This window comes from Natator depressus, chromosome 5, assembly GCF_965152275.1.
Source record: "Natator depressus isolate rNatDep1 chromosome 5, rNatDep2.hap1, whole genome shotgun sequence".
Lineage (NCBI taxonomy): Eukaryota > Metazoa > Chordata > Testudines > Cheloniidae > Natator > Natator depressus.
This window is the reverse complement of record NC_134238.1, coordinates 50,503,426-50,521,309: the sequence shown is the minus strand read 5'-3', so window position 1 is coordinate 50,521,309 and position 17,884 is coordinate 50,503,426. Positions and strand designations below refer to the sequence as shown.

Sequence of the window (17,884 nt, the reverse complement as noted above, 5' to 3'; positions counted from 1 at the left end):
AAAAAAGATGGATTATCTCAAGTGCCAAAATGTTTCCTAGCTCGTCAGTATACTTTGCATAGCCCCTTTCCAATAGCTTAATTCTCATTTGGGGCCTGATCATTGAGAAGTGTGTGTGGAGAAGCTACCGAACTGGGCCCTCTCTCTTTGTAAGGCTGGCAAGGTTATTGACACTAGTTTAGGCTACGTTTATACTGGACACCACTGCTGGCGACATGTAGGATATGTGTAAGTACGCATCACAATGAAAAGCGGGCTTCATCCCACTGTGGTATATCTCTACACCAGAGGCGGGCAAACTACAGCGTGCAGGACAGTCCTGCCCAACCCTTGAGCTCCCAGCTGGAGAGGCTAGCTCCCGGCCCCTCCCCCGCTGTCCTCCCTCCCCCACAGCCTCAGCTTGCTGCGTCGCCAGCACTCTGGCCTGGGCAGCACGCCGAGCAGCATGGTGGCGTGACTGGCTCCAGCTGGGCAGCGGGGCTGCGAGCTCCTCCTCCTCTGAGCAACATGGTAAGGGGGCGCGGAGGGGTTGGATAAGGGGCAGGGAGTCCTGGGGGGCAGTCAGGGGATGGGGAACAGGGGGGGTTGGATAGGCGTGGGAGTCCCGCAGGGCCTGTCAGGGGGCAGGGGTGTGGATAGGGGTCAAGGCAGTCAGGGGACAGCGGGTGGGGGGGGCAGTTGGGGTGGGGATCCTGGGAGGGGGCGGTCAGGGGACAAGGAGCGGGGGATTGGGTGGGTTGGGGGGTTTGAGGGGGGCAGTCAGGAGGCAGTAAATGGGAGCCAGGCTATTTGGGGAGGCACAGCCTTCCCTACCTGGCCCTCCACACAGTTTTGCAACCCCTCAGGCCAAAAAGTTTACCCACCCCTGCTCTACACACCTCAGTGAAAGGCTGCGGTGGGGGAATGCATTTGGGAAAGCTCCGGTGGCAGGGAGCTGCCAGAGTCTTTTTTCTGCCTTCACTCTGCCAGAGCCTCTCCTCACTGCGAGTCCTTTTTCTGTGGCTAAGGCCTTGTCTATACTAAAGGGAAAAGTCGATCTAAGCTAAGCAATTTGAGTTACATGACTAGCATAACTCAAATCGACATAGCTTAGATCTGCTTACGGCGGGGTGATCTTCTCTATCAGGTGGAGTACAGGAGTCGATGGGAGAGCGATTGGTGATCAATTTAGCGGGTCTTCTCTAGACCCGCTGAGTTGACCGCCAATGCATTGATTGCCGAAGTGTTGATCCTCTGATAAGTGTAGACAAGCCCTGAGAAAGGCTCTAGTAGCTCCCTGTGGCAGGGAAAGCCTCAAACAGGGTGAAGCAGTGGGACTCTGCACGGCTAAAAACAGCAGTGTAGACAGGAGGTGGCAATGCTCGGGCATGTATACAGTTGTGTATAATATGTTCCCTAAAGGTTCATATGTATCTTTACTCTACTCACCTAAGTAGCGCCTTACTGGCTACACTGTTATATATACCCGTGTTAGTGGGGTGTGCAGATTATGTACTCTGCATGCTGCCGTAAGTAGTGAGCAGGATAGACACACCCTTAGTGTACAGTTTAAATATATAAAACTAACTAGTTCTCCAGAACCATAATATCCTGTCTCTCCAATATTCCTGAACAGACACGGAGGAGTGGAGAAAGTGCCAGAACCTGTGCACGCAGGGGCTCTGCACACCCAGCACACCAAAAGGCTCTCTGGTCACCAGTGAGAAGGTGCCCGGGCTTGATTTGAGGAAGAGTAGAGGGTGGGGATGGTGGAGCTAAAATTACAGTTGGAAGTTACAGATAAGGGTTGTCTTCCCAAGGCTCAGCTATTGCAACCATGACGATTCCCTTCCTCTGTCCCTGTGAAGATCTCCAGCACATACCCCACAGACCCCCAATCATTGCCATTCAATCATTCCTCTTTTCTTTGGAAAACAGTGAGGTGCTCTCAGTGGTGAAGCTCAGGTTGACTTAGTCTTTGAGTGCTGTTTTGAACTCAGTGCCATGGCTTCAAGCCTGTGGAGTTGGCCTCTGCTATCCCAAAACATGACAAAGAAGGGGGCCCAGCAACAAAGCAGGAGAGATTTAACAGAGCTAAAACAAAATATTTAACAAAATAGAAGCTAAGCCAAGTGAAAACTTTGCAAAATATACCAAAAAGTCTAACTCTGTTGAAGTTATTCAAACCTGCAGATAACGAACAAAAGAAAGAGATAAGGGTAGTGATTGACACTGTGGAGCTCCTGCTCACAGCCTATGGTAGTGGGGGTGGAGTGGGAAGGGGGGGGGGGGAAGAAGAGACAGAACTGCACCCCTTATATGTCCTCAGGAAACAGAGCATAAAAATACAGGCAGGGTGCATGCTCAGACCAACTAACGCGGCTATCTAGAAAGGTAAGAAGAGGAAAAATTTAATATTAATTTTCTTCTCATCTCATTAACATAATGAGACTATCGCATCAGCCTGATAACCAGACCATAACATTTAAATATTGATTTTTTGTGAATGAGATAGTTTGATAATCAGGCAGGTAATTCCCTTCATTAGGAATGCCAGTGTAAGTATGACATCATAAAAAACATCAGCCAATTAGAGCATGACTTTAAACAATCAATCAGTGTTCAAAATGCGTATGTCCTTGTTTCCTGTCATTTAAATAAAACATAAAACTAAGGTCAAATTCTACCCGTTATATGTTGGTTGATGGCTCCCACTGAAAGAAATGAGAGTTATGTGCATATGTGCCAGTACAAGTTTTTGAAGTAATTACAATTATTTGAGCACACTTTTTAAACCAGGTAGCTTGAGAATATCATCTACAATAATACATAATATTTTAAAATCTGGTATTCAAAGTGTATAAGGTGCTGTGTATATAAATAAGGAGACAAAAAGTCCCTATTCTGATGTATTTACAGTTTAAACAAACAACAATATATCCTAAGGCTAATTAATCATGAAAAAAAGAAATACATTTTTTCAGTTTTCAAGCAAACAAGAGATTTAAGATATAGATTGAGATTCTTAAAGCAGTCTAGTGGATTCAGACACACATCTTCCTCATATCCGTGCTTAAATCCCCAAATCTCAACCTATATCTTTATATCTGTAATACTAATAACCTCAGACAATTTCATACTGTACCTTTTTGTTGTTCACTTTCTTCTTCATTCACCAGGAAGCCCATGTGGTAGTTCCCAACCTGCTCTGGGTATATCTTTTCTAGATCACATACTGAGGGGTAGTGAGTGACAAACAGTGTCAATGATTCTACCTACAGCAAAAGATACACATGTATGAATATTTTTTTAAACAGATGTTTAGTACTAGTGTCCTCTCTTCCATAGTTCTTCACTCTGTGAAGTTGAACACATGCACATTGCTCCACAAAGGAAAAAAAAAATCTTGCAGACATGCTTAGCGTAGTTAAGAGTTCCCCTGTAATACAGATACAAATATATTTAAAAGTGTATGACAGATTAAACACTTACATCTCTTATAAAATGTTCAAGTGTAGCATAAGCAATAGCGATTCCATCATGTGTGCTAGTTCCTCTCCCCAGTTCATCCAATATTACTAGTGAACGTGAAGATGCTTTTCTTATTATCTCTGCTGTATCTGTTAGTTCCTCCATGAAAGTACTCTGACCCTTGTATATGTTGTCTGCAGCACCCATTCTGCAACAGAAAACAAGGTAGTTTGTTTAATTTATTACATTCAAATCAAAACACCCTGTGCTTTGGAAAACAAGGATAAAAAATCAATACTTTTGAAAATCAAATCAGCTTCCTAAAAACTTTTCTTGTTGTTCCAAGGACATAGACATATGGCTTGAATTATAATTCAACATCTGTAAAAACACAACAAAGTCCATCTCATACAATTCTAAACCTCTTTTTAAAAAGTTACAATACACAGATGCAAAAGCAAAGACATTATAAACAAAAGAAACATCCTGTAGCATAAGGATACATAAGTAACAAATGTGCCCTAAAGTGATGGGATGTACTGACTTTGCAGGATTCTAGGGAAGAACCTTTCCAGGTCACCAGTAATCTGTCTTGCTCGAAGGCAAGCAACCCATTATCTGTATCTGCTTCAGGAGTTCTATAAAACCAGCAGAGGTTTAAACAAGTGAATTTACTTGGCATGTGGTCCTTGTGATTTTGACAACAAACCCTGCTGGAAGAGCATAACCTGCTTAATATCGCTTGAAAAGCCCTGGGAACTTAAGAGACCTGCTAGCCCACAGTAAGCCTCTAGTGAAGATAAACTAATGAAGAATGATTCTTCTATGCTTTGGATAGTTTGTTTCTCTTTCTTGTAAGCACCTTTATTAATGTCAAACAGAGGCAGCAGAGCTAGTACCTGAAGTAGAGAGATCCTAGTGGTGCTTTTTGGTTTTTTGTTTATTTTCTTCTTCTAAGTGAATCAAATAAATGTCACATTCCAGGCAAAGGGGAAGACTTCATTAATCAAAGTGTCTGGGTGCTCATTTATGGTGGGGAAATCTAGTCTTTCTTACAGAACTTAATATTCAGAACAGAAGAGGAATCAAGGCATAGCTGACAGTGGCAGGTACTGGTATTCCCAAATTTAGGAATCAACTCATGGTCTCTGGAATTTGTGCACCCAAGCAGTGTTTCAGTCTGAAGAAACCTCTGGACAATTATAATAGTTTGGTCTTACAAACAGTAATATTTGGAGAATGGGAATTAATGTAGTAGTTTGTCTCAGTTAAAGAAGCAATCTTGCTGACATCCTTAAAATCATTAGGAGAAAAAAATTTAGCAAACATTGTAGGGGATTGAAGAGCAGTCTCCCATTAGCTAACATAAATAGATGTCTCTTTATCCTGCCACACATTTGTTTCAGAACTGCTCACTTGTAACCAAACATACAAGAATGGCCATAATGAACTTTTTGTGTGTCAGGGTCAGTATTGACTTGTCTTTGTTTATTTTCACACTTAATTGGATGAACAGAAGCAGAATCTGCTAGATAAAGTCTGCTACCTATTGACAAGACTTTCCACGAATCACTCAGTCATGTCTGAATGGGAACACCTGGATTCCCAGTTTCCTGAGGTTAGCTGCCACTACTGCATGGAACTTTGTGAACACAGCTGTGGACAGGCCGAATGGCAGTACTCTATAGTGGTAATGGCAGCCTCCCACTAGGAAGCTTAGATATCTTCTTGGGCTGGGTGGATTGAGGTATGAAAAGAGGCATCACATATGCAAACTACAGGTGGAACTGCTTTTCCTGCAAAACAAATCCAGCTTCCTGGTCTCTTTCTCTTTAGGTGCTGACCTTTCTTGCCCCAGTGAGTCTTCTCGTTGGCTGCTGCCACTACCAGTGAGCCTGGTGTGGGATCAGTGTAAAATTGTTCGAATTCTTGACAGAGCAGCAGTCTTTTCTCTAAGATGTTGGGGCCAATGAGGCAGGGGTTTGCCACAATGGTTGGGAGGGTCTAATAGATCTTCATGTATTGGGAGAGATAATGACCTGACATAGAGGCATGGAGAATATCAAGGAGCTTTTCAGGTTTGTCTTGGACTATCAGGACTTGACAGGAATTTTTAGGGGAGATATTACTCAATGTCTTGAAATGCTTTACAGTTCTGCTTGCAATCCCTCATCTGATCATGTGTTGGTGATATCTGGCTGCACACACACACACACACAAAGGGGAAAAAATCCTTGCAGATATGCTTAGCGTAGCATTCAGAGTTCCCCTTTAATACAGAAACAAATACATTTAAAAGTGTATGACAAATTAAACACGTACATCTCTAATAAAATGTTCAAGTATAGCATAAGCAATAGCAATTCCTTCATGTGTGCTAGTTCCTCTCCTCAGTTCATCCAATATCACTAGTGAACTTGAGGTTGCTTTGAGGTGAGTGATTTGGGACTGAAGTGCAATACTGAAGTAGTTCTGAGCATAAGGAATGCCCCCTAGAGGCCAATACTGTCTAAGATGTAGATAAGCATAGGGGGCTCGTGGCTAATGGAGAGGGTACCAAGGATCTGTATCCCTTCGTAGAAGTAAAAGTGGGTGGCAACCTGGGCAGTAGTGACCATGAGATGGTCGAGTTCAGGATCCTGACAAAAAGGAAGAAAGGAGAGCACAGAACACAGACCCTGGACTTCAGAAAAGCAAACTTTGACTCCCTCAGTGAACTGTTGGGCAGGATCCCCTTGGAGGCTAATATGAGGCAGAAAGGAGTCCAGGAGAGCTGGCTGTATTTTAAAGAAGCCTTATTGAGGGCGCAGGAACAAACCATCCCAATGTGCAGAAAGAATAGCAAATATGGTAGCCGACCAGCTTGGCTTAAAGAAATCTTTGGTGAGTTTGAACCCAAAAAGGAAGCTTACAAAAAGTGGAAACTTGGACAGATGACTAGGGAGGAGTATAAAAATATTGCTCAAGCATGCAGGGGTGTAAGCAGGAAGGCCAAAGCACATTTGAAGTTGCAGCTAGCAAGGGATGTGAATCGTAACAAGAAGTGTTTCTACGGGTATGCTAGCAACAAGAGGAAGGTCAGGGAAAGTTTGGGGCCCTTACTGAAATGAGGGAGGCAACCTAGTGACAGATGATGTGGAAAAAGCTGAAGTACTCAATGCTTTTTTTTTTGCGTTGTCTTCACAGACCACTGTGCACTGGGCAGCACAGTATGGGGAGGAGGTGAGCAGCCCTCAGTGATGAAATAATTGGTTAAGGACTATTTAGAAAAACTGGACAAACACAAGTCCATGGGGCTGGATGCAATGTATCTGAGGGTGCTGAGGCAGTTAGCTGATGGGATTGCAGAGCCATTGGCCATTATCTTTGAAGACTCGTGGCGATTGGGGGAGATCCCGGACGATTGGAAAAAGGCAAATATACTGCCCATCTTTAAAAAAGGGATGAAGGAAAACCCCGGGAACTATAGCCTCACCTCAGTTCCTGGAAAAATCATGGAGCAGGTCCTCAAGGAATCCATTTTGAAGCACTTGGAGGAGAGGAAGGTGATCAGGAACAGTCAACATGCATTCACCAAGGGCAAGTCATGCCTGACCAACCTGATTGCCTTCTATGATGAGATAACTGGCTCTGTGGATATGGGGAAAGCGGTGGATGTGATATACCTTGACTTTAGCAAAGCATTTGATACGGTCTCCCACTCTCGCCAGCAAGTAAAAAGTATGGATTGGATGAATGGACTATAAGGTGGATAGAAAGCTGGCTAGATAATCAGGCTCAAAGGGTAGTGATCAACAGCTGGATGTCTAGTTGGCAGCCGGTATCAAGCGCAGTGCCCCAGGGGTCGGTCTTGGGGCTGGTTTTGTTCAACATCTTCATTAATGATCCGGATGATGGGATAGATTGCACCCTCAGCAAATTTGAAGATCACACCAAGCTGGGGGGAGAGGTAGATACACTGGAAGGTAGGGATAGGGTCCAGAGTGACCTAGACAAATTGGAGGATTGGGCCAAAAGAAATCTGATGAGGTTCAACAAGGACAAGTGCAGAGTCCTGCATTTAGGATGGAAGAATCCTATGCACTGCTACAGGCTGGGGACCGACTGGCTAAGCAGTAGTTCTGCAGAAAAGGACCTGGGGATTACAGTGGACGAGAAGCTGGATATGAGTCAACAGTGTGCCCTTGTTGCCAAGAAGGCTCACGGGATATTGGGCTGCATTAGTAGAAGTGTTACCAGCAGATCGAGGAAAGTGATTATTCCCCTCTATTCGGCACTAGTGAGGCCACATCTGGAGTACTGTGTCCAGTTTTGGGCCCCCCAGTACAGAAAATTGGAGAGAGTCCAGTGGAAGGCAACGAAAATGATTTGGGGCAGGGGCACATGACATATGAGGAAAGGGTAAGCGAACTGGGCTTATTTAGTCTGCAGAAGTGAAGAGTGAGAGGGGATTTGATAGCAGCCTTCAACTACCTGAAGGGGGGTTCCAAAGAGGATGGAGCTAGGATGTTCTCAATTGTGGCAGATGACAGAACAAGGAGCAATGGTCTCAAGTTGCAGTGAGGGAGGTCTAGGTTGGATATTAGGAAAAACTATTTTGCTAGGAGGGTGGTGAAGCACTGGAATGGGTTACCTAGGGAGGTGGTGCAATCTCCATCCTTAGAGGTTTTTAAGGCCCAGCTTGACAAAGCCCTGGCTGGGATGATTTAGTTGGGGTTGGCTAGGATAATTTAGTTGAGCAGGGGGTTGGACTAGATGATGTCCTGAGGTCTCTTCCTAATCTTCTATGCTTCATAGGCTCCAATATCTTTGATAACCAGAATCAACCCTAGAATCCCTGCCCAGTGTGAGAGGTCCTGAATATCCTGACCCAAGGTATCTTGCTGGGGAACCTTCCCTGCTATTCTCAGATTCAGAGGAGGAGAAAGAATACTCCTCATGCAGAGGATGTACCAGTTGGTGTCTGGACTGAGTGAGATTTAGTGGGTACCAAGGATGTACTAGGTGATGATGTACCAGTGGAGGTACTTTTAAGGCTGCCAGCAGAGTTGAGTCTGAGGATACAGAGAGGTCCTTAGCAGCTAAGTAAACCCTTGGCATTTCACATGTCAAAGTGTGTGATATCTACTGCCAATGATGGTACCGATGGAACTGGTTGCAGACAAGATGTTCTTGAAAGAGTCAATACCATGGCCATTGGTACTGTAGTCATCGATACCAAGAGCCTCAACATCACAGAGCCACTACCAGTCAATCTCTGAGGAAAAAGAGTATCAGTTCCTGAAGCACAGTGGCTAGTGCCTTAATGGGCACTACAAGAAGTCTTCTTAGATCTTGGGCTACCCTTAGACTCAGTCAGTTGAGAGGATCTACAGGTCTTGGAAGTGGAAGGGCATGGAGAATGAGAGATATGTCTCTTCTCTCTCTCTCAGTCTTATGCAGTTCTTGTCCCTCTCAAAAGTATTTCCCAGAAGTAGACAATGGGTATGCCTAACTTTGAGCTGGGGCATGATTCCTGGCATGACGAGATATAACAGTGCTAGCTCTGATCAGCGGAGTGAGTGCCAGGAGGTGCTAGCTGCCCTCAGCAGATACCCATCAGAGATGCTAGGTATGTACTTGGGGCAGCTAGCCACTGCCATTCGTGTGTCATCACACAAAAGGCAGTCCTTGAATTTTGGAGATCAGTCATGTCTACTAAAGTGTAGTAGACTAAAGAGTATCACCCAGGTAAACAGAGAGCAAAGGAAACGCTATAAAAAATTCCTAACAAGACTCTAAATTAGTCTAATCAAAGGGAGTCCTGACCAAAAACTGACCAAAAGAATCCATTGCAAGGGCATTGGACAAACACACACCAAAAATTAAATGTATTATATATGGACAAGTATTTGAAGAAGAATCCTTTTTTCTGACTAAACTATCTTTGTCCTCACTGTGAATTTCCTATACTTAACCTAAATTTCCAAATCTGGGATTATTTTTTATTTTTCCTTCTAATTATTTGGACTTTTCTTACTCGATTGGCCATCCATATGTCCTAAGTATGTGATTTTTAACTATGAAGAATCAATTCAAAACTCTTAGTTCTACCTATCATTCTCTTTACCATTGTTTACATAGTTCCCATGAAGCCCTCAAATCTATCTAGCAATTTGTTCATCTAACCTATGTTCACAGAAATAAAGATTTTCAGAATTTCCTGAGTAAATGCTCAAGCTCCAAGCAGAAATGAAGTGGCCATTATCTTTTCCTCATTCTTAGCAATGGCTATAAAAATAAGTCTGTTTTTTAAACTATCTTAAACATGGATTAGATTGAGGTAGACTTCAAACAGATGAAACAAAAACCTGATAAAGTTTAAAAATGCCATAAAAAACTATTAATGTCACCAATGAAGCAGTATAGATCTAATTTTCTGTAACTGTTCATGAACATTATACTTTTGGAATTCTTTAAGCTCATTATCAATACAATCTCAAGAATGCTTAGCAACAAAGGCTATCAAAAATGTTTGTGTTGGCAACTGTTCACAACACTAAATGCTGATATGTAAAGTAAATCAAATAAAGCATTAATCCCTTAATTTAGACATTTTTATAGTGTCACAAATTATTTACAGTGATATTTGTGGTTTAAATTATTGATTTTAATACAAATTTAGGTTAGTGAATCTTTTTTCAACTCTGAATCAACTTCTAGAAGGCTCTACGTACAATGGTGTTGACTTAATTTTTGAATGTCCGGTTTAGTCCTTGTAAATTGTTCATGAAACCATAATCTTATACCTCTTTTTCACATATTTAACGAATCTCTTTACTTAGAATCCAAATACCTTGAGTACAGTTGAGAACAGTAGTAAATATTGGCTGGGTTACTCTCCTTATATTGGTTATGTGCAAGAGAAACGTTACAGATATTTGTTCAGGCCCTGATCCTGCAAACACTTATGCACATGTTTAGTTCTGCGAGTAGTCCCCATTAAAATCTAAGAGTTTCTAGGTATTTTTTATCTGGGTGCCCACAGTATGGGATGGGCTACATTTTTATATTTTATTAATAGAAAAAAAAAACACACACACCCCCAGCTATATTTTTATATATACACTACACCCATTACTGTTGTAGAATATACTAGATAGACAGAAAAATGTAGTATGACTGGGGAAACAATAGTGATACCAGAATGGAAGCATCCAGATATCCTGTGGACTATCTACAGTGGCATTTACTCGAAGCCAGAGGCAGGGAACGATAACCACGGCTGAATGATAGGAGAACACACAGAGGAAATGCACTGAAGAGCAGGATGTAATATTCCAGATTGCAATAGGAACCTTACCAGCTCCATTTAGTTGTTGTTGGCAGGAGTAGCACATTAATATTAAACTTCCAATTCTGTAGAATTTATTAAAAATATTTATAATATATAAACCCAGTAGGATTGTTATATTTTCTAAATTATACTGTGAAAACATGTAATGTGATTGTGAGCTCCTTTTAAGTGCTGCTGAGAGATTCATCAGTGCAGAGCAAATGGAGTTTGGCTAGAAAGAAATTGCTAGATAAGATCCGAGACATCCAAACAAAATAAAGCAATTTTTGTACAATTAAAAGCTCTTTATGTCGCTATATTCAATATACAATATACAATACAATATACAATAACCTTTTCAATGGTTATTACTTTTTTGTGAAAAGTTCCAAATAGTAAAGATCTTAAGATACAGATTGTAAGAGCATTATTGCAAGAATATTTCAGAATATATTAGCTGTTGTGCAACAGGATATAGTTCCAATTAAATCAGTAGCACTGAGTGTTTAACTATGTGCTCTCCACCCAGATAACAGATACATGAAAGTCCACCGGGAGAATGATGTCCCTTAGGCCAGGTCTACACTCAAAAGTTAAATCAACCCAGCTATGACTCTCACAGGTGTGACAATTCCACATCCCTGAGCAATGTAGTTAAGCAGACATAACCCCTGGTGTAGACAGTGCTAGGTAAACAGAAGCATTCTCCTACTGACCTAAATACCACCTTTTGGGGAGGTGGATTAACTATGCTGACAGAAGAACCCCACCCATCACGGTAACAAATGGCTATATTGAAGTGCTAGAGCGGCACAGTTAGAGCTATAGTGTTTCAAGTCTAGACTAACCCTTAGTGTGTCTTCACTGCAAGGGGTGCATTCTTAACTCAGGTTAGCTAAATTTACTCAGATTCTAACTCAGGTCAGCAGCTCAATTTTAACCCCGTGCTTCTCTCCAGGGTTTAACTTGAGCTGCGAAAGGGAGTTAAAAGCCAAGTGGCCATTTCCTCATTACTATTTTAATCTAGATTAGCTAACACAATTTAAGAATACTTTGTTTGCTTGTTTGTGGTGAAGACATACCCTCAGGGTATGTTTACATGGCAATAAAACACTTCCAGCTGGCCTGTGTTAGCTCACTTAGGCTCGTAGGGCTCAGGCTTCAGGGCTAAAAAATTGCAGTGTACACATTTGGGCTCAGGCTGGAGTCCAGGCTCTGGGACCCTCCCCGCTTGCAGGGTCTCAGAGCCTGGGCTTCAGCCTGAGCCCAAACATTTACACAGCAATTTTATAGCCCCACAGCCTGAGCAAGTTGACACATGCCCACCGTGGGTGTTTTATTACAGCGTAGACATACCCTTAGACACCTGCAGCCACATCTTGTTAACATGTGTTTTCTCATTGATAACTGAAAACAATTAAACAATACTGAATGAAACTCTGAAAAATTAGATTAGTGAGAACAAAGGCATTTGGAAAATCCTTGTTTTCAGACAGCTCACCTTTTGTATGTAATGAATGACACTTTCATTTCCAGTTTAATGCTAAACCAACTGTACAGTTCAACTGAACTTTAACATTTTACACTTTTATGTTGGCAAGACTCAATTTGCTTTAAAAGCCCATTTGTCTAAAATACAGATTAGAAAAATGGAAATTGGTTCCTATTGCAGAGGAATGATGTCTGCAGATTGTCTTTACAGTACTGACAATAGCATCAAATAAGGACATTCATGCCTCCTAGGATGGTTTGGATTTCCATGCACCATAGTAAATCCAGTGTGGCAAGGCACGTCCATTGCCTTGCCAAGCTCAGCATTTCCTCCTCTGGTGATGGGTGGGACGGGGGCCCTGATGTAAATCAGTCCCATTGCAGAGAGTTTTTTATCCCTCACTCGGGTTTTATTTTCCAATATTTACAAGGTGCTCCTTAGGGTAGGCCCAACCAGTACTCTTCAGACACAGACACACACACCCCTCACCCCAGGGAAAATCTTTCCCTGCCTCTTCCCTGGAGGACTGTCCCATTATGCTGGCCTCTGGGTGCCAGTCCTTTCCCAAACGTCCATTAGCTTGGTTATTTTCTTTATAGAGAGTAGAGCAGCCTTCCACCCCTATTCTTCCTGCTGACACTAGCCATGCTGCAACTCTCACCTCTCCTCCTCTCCTTTACCAGAAGAGCGGTTTTTTTAATGACAGGCAGCCCTTAATTGGACTCAGGTGTCCCTAGTGGAGCTGAAGTAATCCCGTTTCAGCTCATATAGAAAAGGGCCTTTAACATTCTAGGTCTAATATACTTGCCTTCCCCCCTACCACACGCTGTTGTGGCTCTCCAGTCTGACTTTGTCAAACCAGGTTTCTTTTTGCTGATGTAGGTCATCATTTATGTCCTTTGGACAGTTTTAACAATGTACACTCAGCAATATTATTTATCAGGAACGATTTAACATTGAAATAAGTACTTTTCACCCTGGATACATCACTAATGTGATTTACAAAGTTAATACCAGTGCCATGACAAAAGAAAGAGATCCTTTCCATGACCCAAAAGAGGGAAATTGAGAAAAGTGTACATAAAATAGCCTTCTAAAGTAACCTAGCAATTCCTGTCCTTCCCCCCACAAAAAAGCAGCCATGGAGTAAAATGTCATTTCAAAAATCAATTTACTAAAGGTAAAAATAAGAAGTTATACTAAAAAAACTGAATTAGTGAAGACAAGATGGGTGAGGTTATATCTTTCATTGGAAGGGACAAGCTTTTGAACTTCACAGAGCTCCTCCTCAGGTCTGGAGAAGGTAACCAGAGTGTTCAAGCTAAATAAAAGGTGGGACATATTGTTATACATAAGGGGTTCACATGTTTTTGAGATCACTGAAAATGAAATGGCCAATCAAAACCTCTGGAGATGTAGAACAATGGAGGCTTGTAGGGAGTATGGTGTTTTACAAATTGTTGTAATGGCTCACAAAACCTGTCTCGCTGTTATGTCCATGGTTTTTAGTTTTAAGTCTAGCCAAGTTATAAATCAAGTTCCCAGGTTTGTCTTTTGAAGATGTTGTGCAGGCTTCCTTTGAGAACAAGGACTGAGAAGTCAACTATGGAGTGATCACTTTTTGAAAAGTGTCCACAGGTGATAGGGTGTTTTTATCTTTTAGCATTTTTCTGTGTGAATTCATTCGAGAGTGTAGTGATTGTCTGGCTTCACCCATATAGTTATTGGGGCATTTGATGCACTGGATGAGGTACACCACATGTAGAACTCACGAATCTCTCAGTTCCCATTATGCCATGTGAACATTTAGATACATGGTAGCCTTACAGCCTTCCCACCTTTCCTTAAAACAACAAAGGGAAAAATACACTGCTCTCCGTACATCAAACAATACATACTCAGACTCCCATTTCCAGTGGATGTGCCAACTGGAAGGCTGAATTATTAACCTAGCTGTCAAGAAAGTGAAGCTCACCTGCCAGAAAGAGAATGATCTGGCAGTCCAGAGAAATAAAGTTAGGAACTGGTACCTTGAACATTCCACATCCTCTCCTACTGCAGTCATAAATATCTGAGAGCTACATTTATTTAAACAGAATTAGCCTTACTACTTTGTCCACAAAGATGAGATGGAAGGTAGCATGTATTAGGACATTTACATCTGATGGTCAACATGAATTTTTAAGAGTTTAAAATTAGGCCATCAGATTTCGGACAGTGCTCCAGGGAGAAGGCAGGGAAAAGTATTCCCTTATTGTGCGTGTCTTCGTTTGTCTGCAGAGTACTGCTTGGGACTACCCTGATGCACACCTTGTAAATATTGGAAAATAAAACCCGAGTGAAGGATATATTTTTTAATATATAATGAACAATTATCAAGTTGGTAGTTGATTACAAAAGCCATGTCAATAAATTAATATGTAATACCTCTACTAAAAATAAAGCAATATTTTAAATGAAAGATAAAGCATCTACAATTCAGCAAGTATTGCACTAATTAGTCCATGGCAGAAAACTCAAACTCACTTGTATACTACTGATAATTCAGCTACTTTATTTTCACTAAGCAATTTCTTTGTGGATTCAAATCCATAAATTCATGACAAGAAAAACAATTTACACAAACAGAAAGTATAGAATTAACAAAAATAATCCTTATTCTAACTATGACAGAATGCATTACTGTATTTTGAACAACACAGTGCTAGAATGTTTGTTATTTTTCCATTATTCATGAAGAATGTCCTAACTATAAACATTTGCAAAGTTACATGGATGATATGCTCTCAAAGCAGACTTTCAATAAAACTGAAGAAAATCCCATTTATGAAAAATATGCTCACATCATGAGAACTACTATACACTTAATATACATATTCTAACTGAAGAAATACACACAGCATGGTAACTACTCTAAATGAATGGAGGTACAGTGCAATATATTAAGAGTTTCAACTTTCAGTCTTTCATTTGTATTTTTACTTTTTACAGTTCAGTATTGTGGACCTGTGATATTCTCAAGGACTGGTGCCCTGATGTTACTCCTACTACTACCTGGCACCATAAGCCACCAGCCCAGCTAGATTTTGTATGCAATGTATCCCATGTCATTTTAACATCCACTCTCCTAATCCTACCTTTCAGTACATTTCTCTCATACCACAAAGACAAATTGAAATGGAAAGTGGAAGTCACCCCTTAAATGTATTACTTTATAGGCATGGTCAACAGAAACATATTAAAAAAGTGCAATACATCAGATAAATTATAAGCAATTTATCCGATGATCACCTTTAACCTGCAGGATGTGAACTGCATTGATTTTTGCTGAAAACCACTAGAAGCCACAAGGTACAGTTAAAAACTTCAACTGCCTGTGGTCAACATCCAGTATTTAAAAACATTAACCTAAATTGATAGAACTGAATAGGATTGTGTTAAACTACAAAACCATTCTAGACAGTACAGTCACAATGAAAAAGAGGTTGCCAACTTCTGAACATTCCTACTGTTCTACATGGCAGCAAGCGAGATTACAAGTTCTCCCACCAGTTCAGCCACCACTTAAAAATCATAGAATTATAGAATCATAGGATTGGAATGGACCTCCAGAGGTCATCAGTCCAGTCCCCTTCACTCATGGCAGGACTAAGTATTATCTAAACCAGTGGTTTTCAAATTGGGTAGGGACCCCAAAGTGGGTCGCGAGCCCATTTTAATGGGGTCGCCAGGGCTGGCTTAGAGTTGCTGGGCCCCCCACCCAGGGCCAAAGCCAGAGCCCCACTACCAAGGGCCCAAGCCAACGGGCATCAGCTCTGGGTGGCAGGGCTCAGGTTACAAGCCCCCTGCCTGGGGCTGAAGCCCTCAGGCTTCGCCCCCTCCCCTCTCCCCACCCAGGACAGTGGGGCTTGGGTGGGCTCAGGCTTCAGTCCCCCCTCCCTGGGGTCATGTAGTAATTTTTGTTGTCAGAAGGGGTTGCGGTGCAATGAAGTTTGAGAACCCCTGATCTAGACCATCCCTGACAGCTGTTTGTCTAACTTGCGCTTAAAAATCTCCAATGGTGGAGATTTCACAACGTCCCTGAGCAATTTATTCCAGTGCTTAACCAGCTAGAAAGTTTTTCCTAATGTACAACCTAAACCTCCCTTGCTGCAATTTAAGCCCATTCCTTCTTGTCCTATCCTCAGAGGTTAAGGAGAATAATTTTTCTTCTTCCTTCTAACAACCTTTTATGTTCTTAACTGTTATGTTCCCCCCAATTTTTTCAGTCTTCCCTCAGAGGTCATGTTTTCTAGTTCTTTAATCATTTTTGTTGCTCTTCTCTGGACTTTCTCCAATTTTTCCACATCTTTCCTGAAATGTGGTGCCCAGAACTGGACACAATACTCCAGCTGAGGTCTAATCAGCATGGAGTAGAGGGGAATAATTACTTCTCCTGTCTTGCTTACAACACTCTTAATAATACACCCCAGAATGATGTTTGCTTTTTTTTGCAACAGTGTTACACTATTCACTCATAGTTAGTGTGTGATCCAATATGATTTCTGTCTGCAGTACTCCTTCCGAGACAGTCATTTCCCATTTTGTGTGTGTGCAACTGATTGTTTCTTCCTTAGTGGAGTACTTCACATTTGTCCCTCTTGAATTTCATTCTATTTACTTCAGACTGTTTCTCCAATTTATCCAGATCATTTTAAATTTTAATCCTATCTTCCAAAGCACTTGCAACCCCTCCCAGCTTGGTATTGTCCGCAAACTGTATATATTTTCTATGCCATTATCTAAATCATTGATGAGGATACTGAACAGAACCAGAACCAGAACTGATCCCTGCGGACACCACTCTATATGCAGTTACAGTTTGACTGTGAACCACTGCTAACTACTCTCTAGGAATGGTTTTCCAATCAGTTATGTTTCCACCTTATAGCAGCTCCATCTAGGTTGTAATTCCCTATACTTACCTCATGCCAACTACTCAAGGAAGTATGAGACTGTCAGGGTTTCTTCCCCACTCTGAACTCTGGGGTACAGATGTGGGGACCCGCAAAGGAAAAATTCACAAGCTGAGAAAACAAAAACTAATACGCCTTGCCTGGCTGTACTTACAATTTCTGTAATGAGAGACTGGTTCAGAATGGTTTGGAGGACATGAATTGATGTCCTGTTCCTCTTAGTCCCAAGAGCAAACAAACAGAAACAAAGAACCCAAAACAAAGCCTCTCCCCCTGCCATCCCCCCACCCCCGATTTGAAAGTATCCTTTGTCCCCATTGGTTCCTTTGGTCAGGTGCCAACCAGGTTATTTGAGCTTCTTAACCCCTTACAGGTAAGGAGGAATTTTAGGCTACCCTTATGGTTATGACAGAGACATTAAGTGAGTTCAAGTTTCCACATCTCAGCAGAAGTAACTCAATAGCACAAATACTTGCTAATATATTAAATCATCCTGTTTTTTAAAACTTTGCATGGATTTGGTCAACCCTACATCCAAGGCCACATCTCTTGCTATTCTCTGATCACTAACTGGCCACCAACACCACCATCGGTGCATGAAGACCCAAAGGGTGGATGAAAGGCCAAAAGGGAAAAACAAGGACCAAGAAGTAACAAGAATCCTTGTCACCC

At 41.8% G+C, this 17,884-nt stretch overlaps 1 protein-coding gene across 1 annotated transcript in view; it reads right to left on the bottom strand.

The window, feature by feature from the left end:
• The window catches only part of MSH3 (mutS homolog 3), a 183,605-nt gene that overhangs the window by 11,758 nt on the left and 153,963 nt on the right, over positions 1 to 17,884 (bottom strand). The window contains exons 21-22 of the mRNA XM_074952796.1: positions 3,472 to 3,658; positions 3,125 to 3,254 (exon numbers count right to left, since the gene is read on the bottom strand). Of these exons, the coding sequence (XP_074808897.1) occupies positions 3,125 to 3,254; positions 3,472 to 3,658 (317 nt within the window). The remainder of the gene's footprint in view (positions 1 to 3,124; positions 3,255 to 3,471; positions 3,659 to 17,884) is intronic.